Source organism: Chlorocebus sabaeus, chromosome 6, assembly GCF_047675955.1.
Source record: "Chlorocebus sabaeus isolate Y175 chromosome 6, mChlSab1.0.hap1, whole genome shotgun sequence".
In the NCBI taxonomy this organism is placed as follows: Eukaryota; Metazoa; Chordata; class Mammalia; order Primates; family Cercopithecidae; genus Chlorocebus; species Chlorocebus sabaeus.
This window is the reverse complement of record NC_132909.1, coordinates 60862972-60886851: the sequence shown is the minus strand read 5'-3', so window position 1 is coordinate 60886851 and position 23880 is coordinate 60862972. Positions and strand designations below refer to the sequence as shown.

The 23880-nt window shown below is 56.1% G+C and overlaps 1 protein-coding gene across 1 annotated transcript in view; it reads left to right on the top strand.

Moving 5' to 3' along the window:
• The window catches only part of ONECUT3 (one cut homeobox 3), a 30549-nt gene extending 7278 nt beyond the window's left edge, over positions 1–23271 (top strand). Inside the window, exon 2 of the mRNA XM_037994432.2 lies at positions 17500–23271. Coding sequence (XP_037850360.1) covers positions 17500–17792 — 293 coding nt within the window. The 3' untranslated portion in view covers positions 17793–23271. The remainder of the gene's footprint in view (positions 1–17499) is intronic.
• The last annotated feature ends 609 nt before the right edge of the window (positions 23272–23880 follow it).

Here is a 23880-nt window from a genome sequence, read left to right as displayed (position 1 = left end):
CACCCCCACATCACAGAGGAGTCTGGGGGAGTCTCTTGAGTGGTGAGGGGCTGGACTGGCATTTGGCTGTGAAGTCCTCTTAGCCTGAAGTCCTAGAACTAACCATGAACCATTCATTCTTCTCCCTGAATCTCCCTCCCATTCCATGCTACTTCTCCAACAACCATTACCACTCTAGTCTAAACCACTATGGTGGTCTCCTCCTCCTCCTCCCCCTCCTCCTCCATCATGGCCTCCCAGCTCCACTCCTCCTTTTTTTTTTTTTTTTTTTTTTTTTTGAGATGGAGTTTTGCTCTTGTCATCCAGACTGGAGTACAGTGGTGCAACCTCTGCCTCTCAGGTTCAAGCGATTCTCTTGCCTCAGCCTACCAAGTAGCTGAGATTACAGGCACAAGCCACCACGCCCAGCTAATTTTTTTAGCAGAGACGGGGTTTCACCATGTTGGCCAGGCTGGTCTTGAACTCCTGACCTCAGATGATCCACCCACCCCGGCCACCCCAAGTGCTGGAATGACAGGCGTGAAGCACCGCGCCCAGCCCACTCCTCCTCCTTGCTGCCATCTCCCCCACATCCTAAGGGAACTTTGCATGGCCACTTTGGAGCTCATTTTCCCCTGATTGGCACTCTGCCCCGTGGCTCCCCAGAGCCCTAAGATAAAAATGTGGTTTCCTGTGGTGTCCTACAGTATCCGACTGTGGCCTCCCACGTGGATGTGGGAGGGGACTTCTGGCTGGTGGGACCAGCAGACAAAGGCTGGGAGGTGGGAAAGTCCTGAGCGGCTGTTAGGAGGGAGGCTGAGCCTTTGTAAGTCTCTGGCAGGCAGCCTGACTTAACCTGGGGAGCTGGTGCTGGTTGGAATCAAGTTCTTAATTAAATATGGGCCCTGATCAATAGGGAGGGAAGCACTGGTGGGGGAGGGGAGGGGCTGGACCAGGAGCCAGGGAGACCCACCTGACCTTGGGCAGCCCTGGGACACCTATGGCCTCAGTTTCCCCTCTGCCAAATAGATGCTAATGTGAGAGGGGCTGAGAAACCGGCACCCCTCCTGAGTCCCGAGTGTGGGCAGAGGTGGGGGGCGATGAGGGAGCCCTCCGAGCACAGAGCCACAGACTCAGGGCAGAGAGAAACAGAGATGTGCCTGGCACAGGCTGCTGGAGAGGCGTGCCCGGGTCACAGGTGTAGAAGCACCCGGGGACACGTGTGTAGATGCCTCCATTCACACTGGGACCAGTGCAGACTGACCCAGGACCCCCATCCGCCCTCGGGCCGAGTCTTGAGCCAGCAACGCCCCAAAGTGGGGCGCGGGGACATCTGGATGAAGCCCCATCTCTCCCTGGACGCAGCGGCTGCGCCGTCCGGAGACCCTCGTGCTGGCGGCTGGGGGTCCGTCGTGCCTTCCGTGCGCCCCCAGCTGCTCCTCTTTGGGAGTCGGGACAGATGCTGCTGGGCTCTCCTCCCTGGGGCTGGGGCTTTGGGAAGGTTGGCCGACACTCAGGGAGTGAGATGCGTGAGTGGGGAACGCTAGTTGCGGGGCAGCAGGAGTCCACGCCTTTCCAAGCGCCCTTTCCCGTCGAAGGGCCTGCTCGGGGGATGACTGTGCCTCACTTTCCGTCACCCAGCAAACGCCGTCCCGCAGCACCCAGGAAGCTGCGGAGTCGGGCTGGGCCCACCGCGTTCCGCACGTCGGACTTTGGCGGGTGTGTGGATTCCCGAGCGCGCCCAGCCCCCAAGAGCCTGGCAGGACCTGGACTCACGTGCCCTGGCACCAGGAGACCCGGGACCCGGGACCACGCGCCCGCGGCCTCGGAGCCTCAGGGTCACTGGCGCGGGCTCCGCAGGAAAGCACAGCCCCCAGCAGGCGCGCCCCATCCCACCCCCGCATCCCACCCCCGGGGAAACCACACCCCACCAGGCGCGAGTGGCCTTCTTCCCTATCCGGCGCCCCAGAACCGCGGCTGTCCCGGTTGCGCTCAACACAGGACACGCTCCTCCTCCCCTCCTCCGCCTCCCTTGGTTTTGCTCCCTGGTTCCTTAAAAAATTCTACATTCTCTTGGCCAGGCAGGGAGGCTCACGCCTGTAGTCCCAGCACTTTGGGAGGCAAGGTAAGAGGATCGCCTGAGGCCAGGAGTTCCAGACCAGCTTGGGCAACAGGAAGACCCTATCTTTACAAAAAACTTTTTTAATTAGCCGAATGTGGCCGGGCGCGGTGGCTCACGCCTGTAATCTCAGCACTGTGGGAGGCCGAGGTGGGCGGTTCATCTGAGGCCAGGAGTGTGAGACCAACCTGGCCAACAGGGCCAAACCTCATGTCTACTAAAAATACAAAAATTAGCAGGGTGTGGTGGCGGGTGCCTGTAATCCCAGCTACTCGGGAGGCTGAGGCAGGAGAATCACTTGGACCCAGGAGGCAGAGGTTGCAGTGAGCCGAGATTGCGCTATTGCACTCCAGCAGCCTGGGTGACAGGGCGAGACTCCAACTCAAAAAAAAAAAATTAGCCGGATGTGGTGGTGTACACCTGTGGCCCCAGCTACTCAGGAGGCTGAGCCAGGAGGATCTCTTGAGCAAGGGAGGTCGAGGCTGCAGTGAAATGTGATTGTTTCACTTCATTCCAGCCTGGGCAACACAGGCAGACCCTGTCTCTAAATAAATAAATCTACATGATTTTACAATAGTTAACACATTCGCCAGGTTCTGAATTTAAATGCAAGACGAGGGGGCTTCCGTTGCCCTTCCTTCTGCAAATCACAGTTTGTATTTCTCCTTGCAAAAGACTCCAGGAATAAATTATTTTTATTTATTTATTTATTGATTGATTGATTGCAGAAAGGGGAGCTCCAGATGCTCCGTGATTCTTCCCCTTGCTCAGATCCATGAAGCGCGCGTCCTGGTCATTTTTGCTGGACGCCTAGTACTCTCTGACTCGGTGGTGGTTTCAGGCTTTCCTGAAGCACTTCCCGCCCCGCTGACATTTAGGCTGTTTCCAATCGTTAGCGGTCACCATAGCAGCTGCAATGAATACGTCCGGGGCGGATCATTTTACGAGTGTGAGTTTATCTGTGGATTAATTTCCCAATCATTGAAACGCTGGATCAGCCTCCCCAGCCCCTTTCTGGATGGCCGCTTCAGCCGCTTCTTATCACTGATTCCTTTCCTGTCATCTTCTTCACATCCATCTCCCACTGCAGGCTCTGCGTCTCCATCACATTTTTTTTTTTAAATCAACGCCTTGTGCGTGTGTGTGTTTGCCCACTCGATTTGCCCCACTTGAGGGTGCCTGATGGGGTGGGTCTCCGTGGCTGAATGTCCAAGGGTGAGAGGTGCCCCTTGACACCCCCATGCCCCCACCCCATGGCGGCCCAGCCTCCAGATGGAGCCACGAGGGAGGGACAGCCCGAGAGTCTAAGTGGAAACGCGTTTCCCGGTTAAATCTTTGAAAGGCTCAGAACTAATTTGAAAATGCAGTCATTAAAATCCCATCAGGGAGGCTGGCAGGGAAAGCTGGAGGGAGAGGGGTGGGGACAAGAGGGAGGCAGGCGGGGACCCCTGCCAAGGCTGGGCACCTGCCGAGGCTAAGGTGAGCTCCGAGGCCTCGTGAGATGCAGGCAGGGCAGGCTTGGGGCGGGTAAGCCACCCAGAGTGGAGGGGTAGCGGGAACGGAGTGGGGCCAGATGAGGGGCTGGGGAGGCCTCTGGGGATCCACGCCTGGGGCATGACTCAGCCCCGTCTCCTTGGAGAAGGTTTCACTGCCTCCCACCCATGGGAATCAATTTTCCAGCTCCCCCAGGGGTACAGGGTGTAGACAGAGGGTGTAGGTATGTGACCGGGGCCCCCCACAGTTACTGGACATGTGACCTTGGGCAAGTCACCCACTGACTCGGGTCTGGAGAGGCCATGGTGGGGACAAGACACCAGCATGGTGGGGGGCCATCAGTGCACCCCGTATCTGGGGCCAGGCAGCTGGTGGTGGGGGCAGGATGCGTCGCTAAGGAAACGGGTCATCATCCCAGCCGGAGACCGGGCTCCGTATTGAATTGTCTCCTCCATGAAGCCGGGGCTGAGCACCAGAGGTGGCCGGAGAGGGCATCCAGCTCCAGGACACGGGGGGACGGGCACATCGCGGGGTAGACTCGCGTGACTTGGTGGTTTGGGGTACTGTACAGAGTCGGGCACAGAGGGACGGGGGACGGTCACTTGAATCACCCATTGCTGCATCCTGAGGCCATTTCTTCTTCTCCCTTTGGGCATCGCCCAGCTGGTCTCCATTTCCCCTAGTTGCTCTTTGATCTCCTTAGACCTTGGAAACCCCCAGGAGATTCCACGTTCCCCTCCTCCTGGCACCACCCTGGCTTGTGCCTCTCCTGCCATGCCAGCCCCCAGCACTGCCGGCGTCCGCTGGGCTTCAGGGACTCTCCCTGCAGCTGTCCGGATGCCTGAGCCTGCCCTTCTGGTCCATTCTCCCTCCCGGCCAGCTGTGTATCCACTCGGAGGCCTCACAGAGCCCAGTGGGGCCCGCGCCTCCACTCCAGTACCCACCCAAAGGCGTCCTCCCTCCCGCTTTCCTGGACTCAGAGCAGAGCTGACCTCCTCGTTGGGGAACGGAGTCCCAGGCAGCCGCAGCTTCACACTGCCCTGTGACTGTGAGTGGAGGCCGGTTCCTGGAGCTGCCTCTCTCTGGCCTCATGCAGTAGCTGCTCCCTGAATGTGGAATGGATGAGTGGGTTGCAGGTCCACGCTTTGGCGTTCACTCCTTCATGACTCTTAGGACTGCTGCCCGGTGAGGACACAGGGCTCTGGGTCACTGCGTCCGCTTGATAAAGCGGGAAGCTGATGTCCAGAGACGCCAGGGTGTGCGTTCAAGGCCACTCGGCCCATGGAGCCCACCTGTATCACCGTTGGCTCAGTAGTGAGGGGAGCAGGGGGAGGCAGAGAGGAGCCGCCCTGGGGCTGGGCGGACATGGATGCATATCCCATACCGCAGGCTTCTGCGGGGTGACAGCTACACTCACCCCAAGAGCCTGCACACCCCACAACCCTCACGTCTCACGTCCACACCGCGAGCCTGCTGCATCCCACACACGGATGTCACACCGAGATCCGTTGCCCCATCCACCGTCCGTCCAGGCCCCCACAGGCTGACTCCCGCTTTCCCGCCCGGAGCGGAGACAGCTCTGCTGACAGTCATAGGTTTCTCAGCTCCTCGCTCCGGTGGGGCTGGGATGTGCAGGGCTACCGCCCCCACATTGTGGCTGAGCGCCTGTGCAGTCCCTCACTCAGACTTCGCCCTCCACCCTGCCGGGACATTTGGGAAGCCTCAGGCAGCCCCACGTGGGCACACCCCACAGTGGACAGAGGCTGGCACCTTCAGCCCGCATGCAGCCAATGTCAGGTGCGTGCAGAGGCACCCACGACCCCCCCCAGGGAGAAAGCGGATGCTGCATCCTGGAGGCTCCCCCATTACAAGCCCAGCCCCTCCAAAGGCCTCTGGATGAACAGGAGGATGAAGCGGGAGAGGAGGAAGAGGGGGGGAGAGGGAAGGGAGGGAAGTGAGGGAAGGAAGGGGAAGAGGGGAGGGAGGCAAAGAGAGGGAGGGAAGGAAAGGGAGGAAAAGAGCAGAGAGGGGAGAGAGAGGGAGGGTGAGTAGAAAAGGAGGGGTGAGGAGGAGAGGCGCTGGTCCCCTCTTGGAGGATGACGGGGAAAGGAGGGGTGAGGAGAAGGAGAGGGGCTGGTCCCCTCTTCGAAGGTAATAGGGGTTGACAAGTGGGCCCCAGCAATGAGTGAATCCAGGGCCCCTGCTCAGCTACCGGCTTCCTGCTAAGGGCACTCGGGGAGCCCCACAGTCCCACTTGGCACTCCAGGGCAGTGGCTGCTGGTCTTCCCCAACAGGGTCTTGCAGTCTGGGCTGAGACCCCCCCACACTCCACCACCCTCGTGTGGGACAACTCAGGAATGTGGTAGTCACTGCTCAATCACTCAGCCACTGCCTGTACCTCCACTCTGTGCTGGGCAACAGAAAGATCTCAGGCCCCACGAGGCTAAAAGGAGGAACAGTGGCCGCTGGAGTCCCAGAGGAGGGACCTCGGACTCTGCTGTGGGGGAGGGAGGGACTTCCTGGGGAGAGGCCATTGCTCCTGGGCCTTGAGGAATGTGTAGGAGTTCTCTGGCCAACTTTCTACTCGTGGCCCCAGTTTCTCCATTTCTCCCCTCTCCAGGAAGATCCTGAGAGAAAACCTAAGTCTCAAGGACTTCCTTGAGGGAGGGAGAAACTTTATGGTTGGAAGGCAAGTGTCACCCAGAGCCCAGCTCCTCTCAGGGACCCCCAGATGGGAGCTGGCAGCCTCGTGTTAGCCCTGCTGTATTCATTCAGGACTTGTCTGGCTAAACCCTTCCCCACAGCCCAGCCATGATCAAGACCATCTTACAGTTCGGGAAACTGAGGCTAACATGGTCCAACACCAGGCAGGGCCCAAGAGGGCAGCAGGGCAGACCACCTTCTCGGGCACCCGGTGGTCGGCTGCCCCCAGCAACTTTTAGAAAGGCAGGAAGTGGGACAGAGCTGATGTGTGGGGGATAAATCCCAGGGGGTCTGCAGGAAATGCCTTCATCCGGAACTTGAGGGTCTCCCCCTATCCAGCCTCCTTTTCCCCCCAAGGAGACACAGCCTACAGCCCCTGCCCTTTCCTGGGTTGGGGCAGGGAAGGCTGCCCTCTGCTGGACACAGCGGGAACATCAGGGATGACTGAGCCAAGGGGCAGCCACACTGCTGGGACCCCGCACCCGGAGATTTCCTGATCCCACCTGCCCAGAAAATAAAACGACCGGCTTGTTCATGCTGGGGGTGGTGGGGCAGACCCAGGACGGTGCCCTGGGGCGGGAGGCTGGACGCTACGGTAAAGCCACCATGACTGCATTTGCCGGCGCCCTGTGCATGGGCTCAGATGTGGGCGTGGGGTCTCTGTATCTTCTAGTTGATCTTCGATATCCTCCCAGGGTCTCGGGGACCTCCCAGGAACCAGCCCCAGGTCATCCTCATCCTTAGATTCCAAAAAGGCTGATAACCGTTGGGGAGACGGGACGGGTGGGGTACCTGGAGTTCTCAGATCAGAGCCTCTCAGGGGTGACTGCTCCTGGAATCAGGGCCTCAGTCCCCAGGGTCCTGGAGGAGGTGCAGGACTGGCTGCAGGGAGTGGGCATCCTGTCGGGATCCAAACCCTCACTCAGTGGGAACCCTGAACAGAGTGGGTGAACTGTTGTAAAAAGAAGAAGAGGTGTGGCAGGGGTGACAGGGATAGTTGCGGGATTAGACAAGGGGTATCTGGGTAGCCACACAGGGAAGGAGATATCTGAGACTAGAAGGAGCTGAGGAGGGCAGGAGGGGACCTGGGGAAGAGCAACCAGGCAGAGAGAACCATCGTGCAGAGGTCCCAGACTGGACCCTGCCAGGGAGGTGGAGCTGAGTGAGTGAGGCCAGGGCAGGAGGCAGGACAGAGAGGGGGGGTGGTGGTGGGTGGGGAGAGGGAAGGGCCTGGAAAAGCTCAGGAGCCCAGGGAAGACTGGCCTGCACCAGGACATGCCTGAAGGGGGTGCACTGTCTTTACAAAGGAAGGGACTGAGGCCTCCAAGGGAGTGGGACTCACCTGGGGTCCCTGAGCAAGCCTGACAGCCTGGCCCCACCCCACTCCTCCTCCAGCTTGGTGGCCAAGGTCTGTGTTGGGGACCACTCTCTATCCCCCCGACCGCAGGTCGGGAGCCACTGGTGATGGAACCCGGGGCTGAGTATCCTGTGCTGGCCACGTACTAGGAGAATCCCAGGATGGGGTTCAGCAGTGTTGATAAGGATAATGAAGGAAATCAGGGGGAGGTGAAGAAAACAGAGGAGGGGGTGAGTAAAAAAAAGGTAATGGAGGAGGTGTGGGGAGGTGGAAGGTGGAGGTGAAGGTGATGGAGGAGGTGGTGGAGGTAGAGGTGGAGGTGCTGGATGTGGAGGTGGTGGGAGTGGAGGTGATGGAGGTGGCAGAGGTGGAAGTGATAGAGGTAGGGGTGATGGGGGCGGAGGTGGTGGAGGCAGAGGTGATGGAGGTAGAGGTGATGGGGCGGGTGGAGGTAAAGGTGATGGAGGTGGAGGTGGAGGTGATGATGGAAGTGATGGAGGTGGAGGTGGTGGAGATGGAGGTGGAGGAGGCGGTGGAGATGAGGGTGGTGGAGGTGGAGGAGGTGGAGGTGGAGGAGGTGGTGGAGGTGAGGATGGTGGAGGTGGAGGAGGTGGTGGAGGTGAGGGTGGTGGAGGTGGAGGTGGTGGAGGCAAGGGTGGAGGAGGTGGTGGAGGCGATGGTGGAGGTGGAGGTGGTGGAGGTGATGGTGGAGGGGGTGGAGGTGATGGAGGTGGAGGAGATGGAGTTGGTGGAGGTGGAGGTGGAGGTGGTGGAGGTGGAGGTGGAGGTGGTGGAGGTGTTGGAGGTGGAGGTGGAGGTAATGGAGGTAGAAGTGGAGGTGATGGAGGTGAAGGAGGTGGAGGTAGAAGTGCTGGAGGTGAAGATAATGGAGGTGAAGGTGGTGGAGGTGATGGTGGAGATGGAGGTGGCGGAGTGGGTGGAGGTGATGGAGGTAGAGGTGATGGAGCTGGAGGTAATGGAGGTGGAAGTGTAGGTGTAGGTGATGGTGGAGGTGGTGGAGGTGCTGGAGGTGGAGGAGGAGGTGCTGGAGATGGAAGTGGTGGAAGTGGAGGTGGAGGTGATGGAGGAGGAGGTAATGGAGGAGGTGATGGAGGTGGAGGTCGTGGAGGTGGAGATGGTGGAAGAAGAGGTGATGGACGAGGAGGTGCTGGAGGTGGAGATTGTGGAGGTGAAGGTGCTGGAGGTGGAGGTGATGGAGGAGGAGGTGCTGGAGGTGGAGGTGATGGAGGTGGAGGTGGTGGAAGAAGAGGTGCTGGAGGTAGAGGTGATGGAGGAGGAGGTGATGGAGGTGGAGGTTGTGGAGGTGGAGGTGATGGAGGTGGAAGTTGTGGAGGTGATGGAGGTGGATGTGATGGAGGTGGAGGTGATGGAGGAGGAGGTGATGGAGGTGGAGGTGATGGAGGTGGAGGTGATGGAGGAGGAGGTGATGGAGGTGGAGGTGGAGGTGATGGAGGAGGAGGTGATGAAGGTGGAGGTGGAGGTGATGGAGGTGGAGGTTGTGGAGGTGGAGGAGGAGGTGATGGAGGAAGAGGTGCTGGAGGTAGAGGTGATGGAGGTGGAGGTGATGGAGGTGGAGGTGGAGGAGGTGGAAGAAGATGTGATGGAGGTAGAGGTGATGGAGGTGGAGGTGATGGAGGTGGAGGTGATGGAGGTGGAAGTGGAGGTGATGGAGGAGGAAGTGCTGGAGGTAGAGATGATGGAGGTGGAGGTGATGGAGGTGGAGGTGGAGGAGGTGGAGGTGATGGAAGAAGATGTGATGGAGGTGGAGGTGGTGGAAGAAGATGTAATGGAGGTAGAGGTGATGGAGGTGGAGGTGGAGGTGATGGAGGAGGAGGTGATGAAGGTGGAGGTGGAGGTGATGGAGGTGGAGGTTGTGGAGGTGGAGGAGGAGGTGATGGAGGAGGAGGTGCTGGAGGTAGAGGTGATGGAGGTGGAGGTGATGGAGGTGGAGGTGGAGGAGGTGGAAGAAGATGTGATGGAGGTAGAGGTGATGGAGGTGGAGGTGATGGAGGTGGAGGTGATGGAGGTGGAAGTGGAGGTGATGGAGGAGGAGGTGATGGAGGAGGAAGTGCTGGAGGTAGAGATGATGGAGGTGGAGGTGATGGAGGTGGAGGTGGAGGAGGTGGAGGTGGTGGAAGAAGATGTGATGGAGGTGGAGGTGGTGGAAGAAGATGTAATGGAGGTAGAGGTGATGGAGGTGGAGGTGATGGAGGAGGAGGTGATGGAGGTGGAGGTGGAGGTGATGGAGGTGGAGGTGATGGAGGAGGAGGTGGTGGAAGAAGATGTGATGGAGGTAGAGGTGATGGAGGTGGAGGTGATGGAGGAGGAGGTGATGGAGGTGGAGGTGGAGGTGATGGAGGTGGAGGTGGAGGTGGAGGAGGTGGAGGTGGTGGAAGAAGATGTAATGGAGGTAGAGGTGATGGAGGTGGAGGTGATGGAGGAGGAGGTGATGGAGGTGGAGGTGGAGGTGATGGAGGTGGAGGTGATGGAGGAGGAGGTGGTGGAAGAAGATGTGATGGAGGTAGAGGTGATGGAGGTGGAGGTGATGGAGGAGGAGGTGGAGGTGCTGGAGATGGTGGTGGAGGAGGAGGTGGAGGTGATGGAGGTGGAGGTGATGGAGGTGGAGGTGGAGGTGGTGGAAGAAGATGTGATGGAGGTAGAGGTGATGGAGGTGGAGGTGATGGAGGAGGAGGTGGAGGTGATGGAGGTGGAGGTGATGGAGGAGGAGGTGGAGGTGCTGGAGATGGCGGTGGAGGAGGAGGTGCTGGAGTTGGAGGTGATAGGGAGGGTGTGGTGGGATAGCACTGACATTGCTGGTGCAGGAGTTATGGTGGAGGAGAGGACGGAGGTGGAGGCCTCATTGGAGGCTGGTGGAGGTTGTGTGGCAGAAGTGGCAATGGCGGGCTCTGGCAGCATGAGGCTGGTGGTTGGTACCAGGGCCAAGTCCAGGGCTTCATTCCAGCTCCCCCGTCCCCACTCTGAGCCCCGTCAGTCGTTCTCTCCAAGCCTCGGTTTTCACTTCCACACAAGGGGCCCAGAACCACCACGGCCTCTGGGATTGGCACAGGGGTGGCCTTTAGGGCTGGCGTGGGGGTGACCCTGATGTCGGGTGGGGTGCTGGCAGGGGTGAGGTGGCGATGGTGATGGGCAGGGGACACACGAAGGGGGCGTCCAGGCGGCCCCCCTACTCCGACTCACACCTCTGTCGGCGGCCGTGGGGGATGGGAACGATGACAAAGCTGCTCGCGGTAAACAGCTCCGACTGGATCGATCTGGGCTGTGAGGAGCTGTAATTAGATTGAACGCCGGGAAGGGGGGCAGCAGAGCCTCTTTTTGCTGCGATCGACAAAACGCGAAGTTTTTTCAGACTCTGCCTGGCCTGGCCCCTCCCCCAGCCTCTGCCTCTGGGGTCCCCATTAGGCACCAGATTGGAGCCTGGGAGGTGGGGTGGGAAAGGGACTATCTGCATCCTACCTCCCTCCCCCATCTAGGCCAGTGGACTCTGGTTTCTGGGCTGCCCTGTTGGGACTGGCTGGGAAAGCTTGGGGGGTGGCTCACATTCTCTGAGTAAATAAGGAGAAAACTCCCTGCCTTACAGAATTGTTGTAAGGATTGAGGCTGGGTACTGTGACTCATGCCTGTAACCCCAGCACTTTGGGACGCCGAGGCTAGAGGATTGCTTGAACCCACGAGTTAGAGACCAGCCTGGACAACATTGTGAGACCATATTTCTACAAACAAACAAACAAAAAACATATATATATATGTTTTCGTTTTTGTTTTTGAGACCGAGTCTTGCTCTGTCGCCCAGGCTGGAATGCACTGGCCTGATCTCATCTCACTGCAAGCTCCACTTCCCAGGTTCACACCATTCTCCTACCTCAGTCTCCCGAGTAGCTGGGACTACAGGCACCCGCCACCATGCCCAGCTAATTTTTTGTATTTTTAGTAGAGATGGGGTTTCACCGTGTTAGCCAAGATGGTGTCGATCTCCTGACCTCGTGATCCGCCCGCCTCGGCCTCCCAAAGTGCTGGGATTACAGGCATGAGCCACCGCGCCTGGCCTGTTTTTGTTTTTGTTTTTGTTTTTGTTTTTTTAGACAGAGTTTCGCTCTTGTTGCCCAGGCTGGAGTGCAATGGCACAATCTCAGCTCACCACAACCTCCACCTCCCAGGTTCAAGTGATTCTCCTGCCTCAGCCCTCCTAGTAGCTGGGATTACAGGCATGCACCACCATTCCTGACTGATTTTGTATTTTTAGTAGAGACAAGGTTTCTCCATGTTGGTCAGGCTGGTCTCAAACTCCTGACCTCTGGTGATCCACCTGCCTTGGCCTGCCAAAGTGCTGGGATTACAGGCATGAGCCACTGTGCCCGGCTGTTTTTTTTTTTTTCTTAATTAGCCAGATGTGGTGGTATGCACCCATGGTCCCACCTACTTGGGAGGCTGAGGCGGGAGGACTGCCTGAGCCCAGGAGTTCAAGGCTGCAGTGAGTCATGATTGCACCACTGCACTCCAGCCTGGGCGACAGAGCAAGACCCTGTCTTAATACAAAACAAGAATTATTGTTAAGAATTGAGTGACCAGATACACATAAAGCTCTTGACACAAAGATCTTGTGAACTTTCTGAGGAACATCTGTATTTCTGTCCCTACTGTAAATGTAGGATGAATTTGTGAGTAAATTGCTAAGTAAATGAATAAGTGAGTGAGTGAATGAATTAAACATTACAACAGGTGAGCGAGAGGGCCTCCCTTGGAATTTCAAGGCCCCGGTTGAGCTTTGACTCAGCTTTCCCTTTGAAAGAATGGAGGACTGGGTCCTCTCCCGTAATCCTCACGGGGTGGCTGAGTGCCAAAGAGGTGAGAAGTCAATTCAGTTTTTTTGCATTTCCTTCCATGTTTCTTTATGCAGATAAAGTATAAACATAGGTTCTTGCCTCTCCTTTCATACATATAAGGCTCCCCGGTACACTGTTCACCCTTCAGGTTTTCCTTTGCCATCTTTTCAGATTCATAGCCATACCCTCCCTCTCTGTCAGTCTCTCAGTTTAATTACAAATACAGTCTGTTGCCTAAATTAGCATTTAGTAATTAACATTATTATGCTTTTGGCGAACATGGTCCACAGATGAGCCATGTAGAGTACTAGGACTGCATTTCCTTTCCTGTACAACTCTTTGATTTTCCAGGAGTTGATAGCTGCCAAACAAAAATTATTCCCATGCTCCCCAACAAAATTTAAAACCAACTCAATGGGACTTTCCATACATATTAGGTCGTCTCTGATCTGGGTAGGGGTCCCCTCCATACCCTGGGTCCTTTTGTCTAGCTGTCTTCCAGGGTCCGCCTCATCCTCATTTGGAGGACCCCTTTTCTCTTTCAGCTAAGTTAGATCACATTTCCTGAATCCCACACCATCCTTTTTTGATTTACCTCCTCGTTTGAATGGAACACATCCTCCAGTAGCTTTCTGAGAAAGGGTATATGGGAAGTCAAGTTTTGGAGTCCTCAAACGTCTGATTATATCTTTTTTTTTTTTTTTTTTTTTTGAGACTGAGTTTCACTCTTGTTGCCCAGGCTGGAGTGCAGTGGCACAATCTCGGCTTACTGCAACCTCCACCTCCCGGATTCAAGCAATTCTCCTGTCTTAGCCTCCCGAGTAGCTGGGATTACAGGCATGCACCACCACACCCAGATAATGTTGTATTTTTAGTAGAGATGGGGTTTCTCCGTGTTGGTCAGACTGGTCTCAAACTCCTAACCTCAGGTGATCTGCCTGCCTCGGACTCCCAAAATGCTAGGATTACAGGCATGAGCCACCGAGCCCGGCCCTGATTATATCTTTATTGCACCTTCATGCTTGATGTTTTGATGTTTAGCAATTCTAGCTGACTATAACTTTTCCTTGAGGCCAGGCATGGTGGCTCACACCTGTAATCCCAGCACTTTGGGAGGCTGATGCAGGTGGATCACAAGGTCAGGAGATCAAGACCACGGTCAAACCCTGTCTCTACTAAAAATACAAAAAAAAATTAGCCGGGCACAGTGGTGGGCGCCTGTAGTCCCAGCTACTCAGGAGGCCGAGGCAGGAGAATGGTGTGAACCTGGGAGGCAGAGCTTGCAGTCAGCCGAGATCGCGCCACTGCACTCCAGCCTGAGCGACAGAGCAAGACTCCGTCTCAAAAACAAACAAACAAACAAACAGAAAAAAACTTTTCCTTGGAACTTTGAAAGCCTTGCTCTATTGTCTGCTAGTTTTTGCAAACCCAAAGCTGCTTGGATTCTTGAACCTTTGTATGACATCTGGCTTTCCACTGGACGCTTTTTAGGATTTTCTCTTTATTCTTGGTGCTCTGAAATTTCACAATGAGCCTTCAGTGCCTTTTTCATTCATTGAGCTGAGGACTTGATGTCTCACCCCCATTTGTTTAGAGCTGGGGTCTCGCTCTGTCGTCCACGCTGGAGTGCAGTGTCACGATCACACCTCACTGCAGCCTTGACCTCCTGGGCTCAAATGATCCTCCTACTTCAGCATCCTGAATAACTGGGTCCACAGGTGTGAGCCATCATGCCTGGCTAATTTTAAATTTTTTGTAGCAATGGGGTCTTGCTATATTGTCTAAACTACTCTCAATCTCTTGGGTTCAAGTGATCCTCCCACCTCAGTCTCCCAAAGTGCTGGAATTAGAGGCATGAGCCATTTTGTCCAGCCTATGTATTTATTTATTTTTGAGATAGAGTTTCGCTGTGTTGCCCAGGCTGGAGTGCAGTGGTGTGATCTCAGCTCACACCTCTGCTTACTGGGTTCAAGCGACTCTCCTGCCTCAGTCTCCCCAGTAGCTGGGATTATAGGTGCCTGCCACCACGCCCAGCTATTTTTTTTTTGTATTTTTTGTAGAGATGGGGTTTCATCATGTTGGTCAGGCTGGTCTCGAACTCCTGACCTCAAGTGATCCACCTACCTCAGCCTCCCAAAGTGCTGGGATTACAGGAATGTACCACCATGCCCGGTGGGCCTATTTATTTTTAAAAATTATTTATTTATTTTAAGAGAGAGTCTTACTCTGTCACCCAGGCTGGAGTGTCATGGTGAGATCATGCTCACTACAGCCTTGAATCCCCAGCCTCAAGTGATCCTCCTGCCTCAGCCTCCCAAAATGCTGAGATTACAGGCGTGAGCCACTACACCTGACCACCTTTAAACTGGAAACTCATCTTTCAACCCTAGATTTTTTTTCATTATTTGATCATCTCTTCCTCTATTTTTGAACTGTCTCTTGATCAGGTGACAACCCTGCTTCATCTTAATTCATCCTTTAACGTTTTATTCTCTTTCATTTCCCATCTTTGCAGCTGCTTGTGTTCCATTTTCTGGGATATCTGCTTAATTTTTTTTTTTTTTTTTTTTTTTTTTTTTGAGACAGAGTCTCTCTCTGTCGCCAGGCTGGAGTGCAGTGGCATGATCTCAGCTCACTGCAACCTCTGCCTCCCGGGTTCAAGCGATTCCCCTGCCTCAGCCTCCCGAGCAGCTAAGACTACAGGCGCCCACCACCACACCCGGCTAATTTTTGAATTTTTAGTAAAGACGGGGTTTCACCATGTTGGCCAGGCTAGACTCTTGACCTCGTGATCCGCCCGCCTCAGCCTCCCAAAGTGCTGAGATTATAGGCGTCAGCCACCACGCCCGGCCAGTATCTGCTTAACTTTATCTTCCAGTCCTTACGTGGAATTGTTTTACTCTGGCTATTACGTACTGACATTTTAAGAGCATTTCCTCACTCTCTAAGGGTCGCTTTTACTTAACAGCATCCTGTACTTGTTTCATGGATGTATTTTTCTCTTACCCCTCTGGGAATGTTAATTATATCTTTGCCTGCCTTGTCGGTTCCTTCTGAGTTTATTCCTCCCCCACTAAACCATTTTTCTCCATTGTTCTCCCCCCTCCTCCCTCCCTCACTCTCTCTCTCTCCCCCTCTTTTTTTCATGTTAAGACACTTCTAAAATGTGCAGTAACCCACAGGCATCACTTGCATTTAGTCGTAAAACCTGAAACCACAGTTAGAAGCCCCACACGTTCCGGGTCAGAGGGAGTGAAGTGTGTGTCAGCTCACACCCTAGATGGGCGAACCTGTTGTCCCCGAGACGTGAGTCACAGCAGAGGGAACATTCATTTATTTCTGTGGATGTGTATGGACATTGATCTAGCATATCACGTTCCAGTCTGTTCTGCAACCAAAAGAAAAGCTCTCTGTGCCATCCCAGTAGGCCACCAGGGCTGGCACAGAGAAGAGACTGGGAGCAGAGACGCACTAGTACAACCTGCACCACCAGCTGCTTCTGGGGGTCACAGAGTAGCTGGGACTCCGGGATTTTGACGAGGGCAGGACAGCCTCTCCAGCACCACAGTCCCAGAGTGGATGCAGGAGAGAAATTGAGATTCTCATAGAGTTTCAAGCTGATGCCACAGATGAGACCATCTGACTTGTGGCCCAGCTCCTAGGTGGGGAAGCCTGTGTTTTGTATCCACTGACATGGACTGCATTGAGGGGAGGGGTCCTCTTTGCTACTGGAGCAGGAAGAGCAGGACTCGGTTTCAGCCCTGCCCCACCACCCCGAGCCTTTGCTTTACTCCCTTTGCCAGTGTCTGGTCTGCAGGCGGTGGGGCAGCCTCCCTCAGCCCTCTCCCTAATCTGTGCGGACTGGCCAAGAGGAAGGGTGACCTGCTTATCTGGAAGAGGAAGAGGTGGTCCCTACACTCCTCCCCTCCTCCTCCTAAGTCTTCTTCCTTAAATGTTCTGCGCTCCAGAGGGTCCACTGGGTGCTCGAGGGAGGCCAAGTCTGGGTGGTCTCAGCGTGTGGATAGGGGCAGGGCCAGGAGGCAGGGATTCAGTGTCAGAATTGGACTGTGAACTCCCAGGGTCCCTAAGGGTATCAGGCCTTACAGGAGTGTCCCTGCTGCTCATTCGTAGAGCTTGGTTGTCAGAGCCAGTTGCCGTGGCACATGCCTGTAATCCCAGTGCTTTGGGAGGCTGAGGCCAGAGGATCACTTGAGGGCAGGAGTTCGAGACCAGCCTGGGCAACATAGCAAGACTTCCCCTACCCAAAAAAAAGAAAAGAAAGAAAGGAAAGACCCTGGTTGGCCCATCATTTCTGGGGAAGGTTGCTGGGTTTTGTGATGCACCCCAGGACCTGGTAATTAACCAGTTATTTCACCCAAGTCTACACTCAGCCGAAAACTCACGTGTGCAGTTTCCATGTCATTTCCCCAACACCCCCAGGTTGGGGCTGCAGAAGTTACCAACACGAATTTCTGTGGTCCTTTAGGTCGGGAGCATTTGAGGGGAGGATGGGGTTTTGGGGGATATGAGGCTTGGGGTGCCTGAGTGGGCTCCATGGAGAAGGGGGCTGGCTGGAGGGAGTTGTGCCCGTGCCTGCTGAGGGGCGCTCACACTGTGTCCCCTTCTTTGTCCTCCCCCCACCCCCACCCCATCTGCTTTTCCTGCCTGTCCTCACCTTGGATTCTGTGTCCACCGCCCTCTGGCTGCATCCTGGACTTTCCTGGTGTCTCCCTGTTGACCTTGTTGTTTCCCTGTCTCTGTCTCTGTGCGTCCATGTGTTCCCCGCTGTCTTCCCCTCCGCCTCTCCCTGCATTCCTGTTCCTCCTGGGCTCTCCCTGGGTCCTTACGTGCATCCGCCTTTCCCCCACGTGTCCCTTCTCCCCTCCTCCTCATCCTCCCGGCGGCGTGCGCCGCCTGCCTCTCCCCGGCCGGCCACACGGTGGCGCTGTGTCCTGCTCGCCCGCCCGCTCGCTGCTCGCCCGCAGCCTGCAAGCGCAAGGAGCAGGAGCAGCAGAAGGAGCGCGCGCTGCAACCCAAGAAACAGCGCCTGGTGTTCACCGACCTGCAGCGGCGCACGCTAATCGCCATCTTCAAGGAGAATAAGCGGCCGTCCAAGGAGATGCAAGTCACCATCTCGCAGCAGCTTGGCTTGGAGCTCAACACCGTCAGCAACTTCTTCATGAACGCGCGGCGCCGCTGCATGAACCGCTGGGCTGAGGAGCCCAGCACGGCCCCCGGGGGCCCCGCTGGCGCCACGGCCACTTTCTCCAAGGCCTGAGGCGCCCGGGCCCCGCGCCCTCCCTGCCTCCACGGCCTGGGCGCTGTGCCCCCACGTCTCCTCCCTTCATCCTGCCGGCCCGGAGACCCGCCCCCAGGGGGCACCTGGAGGGGGTGCTGTCCGGGCCCCCCACACCCGGGGAGGGGGAAGCAGCACACCCCCCAGCCCAAGTGCACAAAAAGGGCCCCCCTCCTCCCTCCATGCCCACTCCCTCCAGGCCAAAGGAAGCCCTCCACCCCCACAGAGGAGAGGGAGTGACAGAAAGGGGTTCCCCAGCCCCCTCTCCATTCAGGACGCCCAGAGGGCCTCGAGAAAAACCAGGGCTCACTGTGTTGTCCCCTAAAGCGGGTCAAGAAGCACATACTAGAAATATAAACCGGGTATTTAAAAAAGGAATTTTAAAGAATAACCCCTCCTCCGCCAGATCCCCTGCCCCCACCCCCGAGGGAGGTAGAAGAAACCTTCCTTCCTCCCCACCCGCCCTGGCCCCCCACCCCAGAGACCTCAGCCCCTTCCAAAGTCGCCAAAAACCCACATCAGGCCGGATCCTTACGGTCCCCCACCCTCCCCAAAACCAACCCCACCCGCTGGCAGCACGGCCCCTGCGGCCGAGAACTGAGCTGCCCCTCCCAGCGGCCAGGATTCCTCGTGCCAAGAATCGCCTGCCTTAAAGGCTGGGGAGGGGCCTGCGGCGGGCGCCCAGCACCCACGGGCGAGCACCCTTCCCACCCCATCCCAGGCCGCAGGGGTCGGGGGGCTCCCACATGCGGGTAAACTCCAGACGCCCCCGCCCCGCCATCTCTGTTGAGTTCACTTTACCTTTAGGCACCTTCGTGGAGCGCAGGGAAGGACGCAGCCCCGGACACGGGAGACCGCGTCCACGCTCCCCGGAGAAGGGGACCCCGACGGAGAAGGCGCCGCTGGGGCCGCCCGGAGAAGCCCCTCTGCACGGGGCCGTGGAGCCGCTTCCTGCGTGGAACCTTCTGGAATTGACCGCCCCCCTTTCCTCCCGCTTCGGAGGCTGAACTGGGCTTGCAGGGGGCAGCGGGGTTGAACCTGGTGTTGGTCTCCACTCTCGCCAAAGAGAGAAGAAGCTGAAGAAGGTGGAATCTGCTTGCTCCAGTTTTTGCCAAAAAAATTTACAAGTGGGAAGGGTCGGAAATGAAGATGAGCGCCCCCCCTCCCCCGCTCCTCTCATCTGGTCTGGGTGACCTCCTAGACTGGCCGGTCGTGGGATCCCAGGAGCCCGCCTCCCCCGAGGGTTCAAGATCCGAGGCCAGAAGGAACCTCCTCCCTGAAATCCCCCCACCCATCGGCTGCCTCCCAGGGAGGAAGCGGCCCGCCCACCCCCCTTGAAAATGCAAAAGACATTTCTAGTGAAATGCCCCTCCCCTCCCCCAGGTAAAGGCTACCTCACTCAAGCTCATGTCTGTGATTGGAAAATCACGCCTGATACCAAAGATTTCTCCCAAGGATTTGTGCTGGATGATAGGATTCCCTGGCCTGGGACCCGGCTCGGGGCCCCGCCTGCCGGGTGCCAACCCTTCCCCAACGCGAGATCGAGAAAGAGAGAGGGAAAGAGAGAGAGAGAAAGAGAGACCGGGAGAGAGGGAGGGAGAGGATCGTGAGGTCGATGAGTGCCTTCTTCTTGAACCAAAGACGTGTATGGAGTGTTCTCTTGTCCTTATCGACTCGCTCTGCTCCCAGCTTTCCAAGCGATCGGATCTGAGTGATGCTTCTAGAACATTTGGGTGTTGGGGGGTTCCTAATAGTAGAAATGGTCCCCATTCCTGCTCAGCACCCCACCTCTCTGCCCCGACACAGACACACATGCAGACAACACACAGACACACACATGCAGGCACTCACATACAGACACTTGCACACACATACATGTGCACACACATGCAGAGACATGCATGCAGACACACGCAGGCACACACACACGAAGAGATGTATGCAGACACGCAGGCAGACACACACGAAGAGATGTATGCAGACACACAGGCACACACATGCAGACACAGACATGCACGCACACTGGCTCCTGTTCTTCTGTGGTGTCACTGGGTGCCAGCAACTCAGTATCTCCCACCTCCCACTAAAACCTGGGCCTCAGTTTCTCTCCTGTCCCCACCCCTAAGTTCCTGATGGATGAACCTAGAGTTGTCCTGTTCACTCCAGGCCAGACTGACGTAGCCTATGGGCCCAGCAGGTCCGGGGCCCACATTTTAATTTCTTTTGAAAAAGCTTTAGGCCAGTGACTGGGCACGGTTGGCTCACACCTGTAATCCCAGCACTTTGGGAGGCCGAGGCCGGCAGATCACGAGGTCAGGAGATCGAGACCATCCTGGCTAACATGGTGAAACCCCATCTCTACTAAAAATACAAAAAAATTAGCTGGGTGTGGTGGCGGGCACCTGTAGTCCCAGCTACTGGGGAGGCTGAGAGGCAGGAGAATGGTGTGAACCCGGGAGGTAGAGCTTGCAGTGAGCCGCGACTGCACCACTGGGCGACAGAGCAAGACTCTGGCTCAAAAAAAAAAAAAGAAAAAATTTTGGTCCAAGAAGATGCAGACCTATTCAACATACCATATTATTAGTTTGTATACCAAGGTAGCCTATAGATATACAATGTTTTAAATTTCTCTTTTGGAAACAGGATTTTGCTCTGTCACCCAGGCTGGAGTGCAGTGGTACAATCGTAGCTCACTGCAGCCTCGACTACCTAGGCTCAAGTGATCCTCCTGCCTCAGCCTCCCAGTAGCTGGGGCCACAAGCACGAATCACTATGCCCAGCTAAATTTTTTAAGGGATTTCTTGTAGAGATGGGGTCTCGCTATGTTGCCCAGGCTGGTCTTGAACTCCTGGCCCCAAGGGGTCCTCCTACCTCGGCCTTCAAAAGTGCTAGGATTACAGGTAGGTAGACATTTAGTGGAGGAAGGGGCTCTCAAAGGCAATAAAATGCTTCTGATCCAAGAGAATCACGCTGCAGCCCTGGCCCAGTGAGCTTTTCAGAAAATCGATGCCTGGGCCTCAGGCATTGGCCGGAGCATGGGCCTGGCAGGGGGTGGGTCTCCTAGATGCCCTCTGCCTGGCCTTCAGGGCCCCAAGGGTCAGACACTAGGGGGCCTCCAGTTTTGTTCCCTGCTGGAAATTTAGGACTTGACTTGGGATCGTTCTTGTTGAGGAACGTTTTAGCTATGCTGAACTGTGGTCAGATCGGGTAAAGCCTCTTGGTCACAGAAGTGGCCCAGGAGCACTTTGGGAGGCCGAGACAGAAGGATCACTTGAGGCCAGGAGTTTGAGACCAGCCTGGGCAACACAGCAAGACCCCACCTCTACAAAAAAATAAAGTGGCCCAGGACTCCTGGGTCCTTTTCACATGTCTTTATCTCTCTCACACACACACACACACGCAAACACACACACACACACACAGCTGTTCCCGGCCCCATCCCAAACTTGGCCAGACCCCCACAGAAGGCTCTATCCCCGACCCGCCCCCCAGCCCTTAGGGCCCTCTCCTGCCTCCCCCCCCATGCCCATTTGGCTGTCACATACCAAAGAGCATGCATTCTCCATGCAGGGAACACCACCTCCAGCACAATTCCTTCGAGCCTTTGACAATTTTCTCTGAAATACCTCAAAATATTTAATGTATAGTTTATGTGATTAAAAAAAAAAATCCTTAGCTAGTTTTTGGAATACGTGACTTGAAGCTTTATGCCGTTAAATTATAATTTTGCAGACGATGGCATGTCGTTTCTTTGACGAGTTCCGTGGGAGACGCATTGAATGTCAGGGCTGGAGACCAGAGGGAAAGTCAGAGGGAGCGTGATCGTGGGAGAGACTGCGGCAGAAAGGACCAGTGGCGTTTACAGATTTCTTATTTAAACGAGTCCTTTAGGAAAGAGAGAGGGAGAGAGAGAGAGAGGGAGAGAGCGAGAGAGAGAGAGAGAGAGAGAGAGAGAGGGAGAGAGAGAGGCAGAGGTATATCTTTCTGTTCTCTGGCTTGTTCTGTTTCTTGTTTTCTGGAGTCATGTCTTATAAGAGTATTTATTATTCTCTGTGCTCTGTGTTCAAATGTAATTTAAGAAAAAAAAAGGAAGAAAAATGCAAAAAAAAAAAGAAAATGGAATTTGAGTTGGTGCATGACTAATGTACTCTTTCTTGACGCTAATTGTAATAAAGTGGTCGGGGTGGGGGGCGGGGGCGTGGCCCGGTTCCGTGTCGCTTCTGTGTGTCTGGTGCCCGATCGGTGCTGTTCGGTGGTCTTTCGTTACTGTTTCTTTCCTCCTTTCTAAGGAACTGTGTCCAGCCGGGACAGGCGGACGGGGCTCTAGGCAGCGGGGGCGGGAGCAGAGCCTCAGTGCCCGGGTCTCCTCCACCTCCCAGCCCCGAGATGCCACCTGCCTGCCCCAGCCAGGTGGGAACCAATGAGCCCCCCAGGCCATTCCTGGTTCTTGGGGGCGCTCTGGTGTCCTCGACATCTTAGACCACCCCAACCCCTCATCACCCGGTTGGTTTCACTTTAGCATGAACTCCCAAGTGTCTCGTTCAGAGGAGAGAGACAATCAGCCTATTCTTGGCTTGTCGCCCAGGGTGGTGGGGGATGCGGGTACGCCCCAACTTCCTGAGATCTGAAGGACCCTCCTGAGGCCCCCAACAGCAGGCACCAGCACCGCCCCCCCACACCTCCACCCAGACAGCCTCAGCCTCCCCTCCCTGGACTGGGCATGACTCCGCCTTTCTGTCCTGTCGGGGAGGCAGGGGGTGTATGCCTGCAGAGACACCTCCCTCCCAGCCCACTTTGGGGGCCTAGAGAAGACCCCCCAAAATCATCAAAGGGGGCTCTGAGACAATGTCCTCTGCCTCTGACTCCTCTTGTGCCATGAGGCCATGTCCCTGAGCCATCCCCAAACAGCCCCTGGAGGTGGAAGGGGCACAGGTGTGCTGGCCTGGGAACCGAGGCTGGAGGAGAGAGCAGCAGGGGAGAGATGAGAGGGGCCGCTTTCGGGGACAGGCCCCAGTAGGGGGGACGGCGAAGCTAAAGGGGGTGCTTCTCACCCCATAAAGCAGAAAGCCCCGGTCTGGAGGGCTGGGCCTGGGGCTGAGGGCTCAGCCGACCTGAAATCTGAAATGATGCCGGGGCCAGGATGCTCCTTGCACCAGCCGCAGCTTGGGCCATTTCACATTCTCTGCCCCAAGGGGTTTAAGCAAAATCAGGCCAAGAGACTCCTGGGGCTCCTCCTCGTGGCCCTGTGGGACCCCTGCGGGGACTGGTTTTGGTGGAATGGGCTCAGCTGCGGGGGAGGGAAGAGCCAGGAGGCCCTGCGGCCTTGAGTGTTTTGAACAGACCGGAACTGAGGGCTGCTTTCAGGGGAGACACCACTTGGACCCTCCAAAGTCCGCTCCCCTCCAGTGACAGGGGAGAGAAGCCCTCTTCCACCTTCACCCTCGGGCGACAGGCTTAAAAGTTAAAAAAAAAAAGAAAAAAAAAGTCTCATCATTGTTAACCATTGCTGTGCTGGGTTTGTTCATTTGTTCTTCTTCAATAAATTATTTTCTAGTCACTCATCTGGGTGTGTGTGTTGGCCGACGGGCCCGGCACAGATGCGGGGCGGGAATGGAACTCACCCACCTCAAGGCTGGGGCGGGAGGACGGGAGCGCAGGGAAGAGGGACTTTGCTGCCACCCAGCTCGCCCCTCTCTGCTCTTGAGTCCCATCTTCTTCCTGGGCCAGCAACCTGCTCTGAGCCTCCACCGCCCACACAACTCCACCACCCACAGGGAATGGTTAAGAATCAGAAAGAAAAGCTTAGCGCCTTTGAAAGAAAAGCTTGGTGCCTTTGAGTCAACCAAGCCCCAAGATGCAGACCTTGTCAGGACCTGCTTCTGTGACATCACTGCTCACTGCTTTCTGGAGTCTAAAGTGAACGGAGACCCCAGCGAATGAAGGTGTATTTGAAGGGGAGAAACCAGGGCTTCCCGATAGATGAAGAAGCTAGATGGCACCAGAACTGGAATTTATAAACTTTCTTGGGAGGGGCCAGCTGTCAGGCAGTGGGGGAGCCACAGCTTTTAAT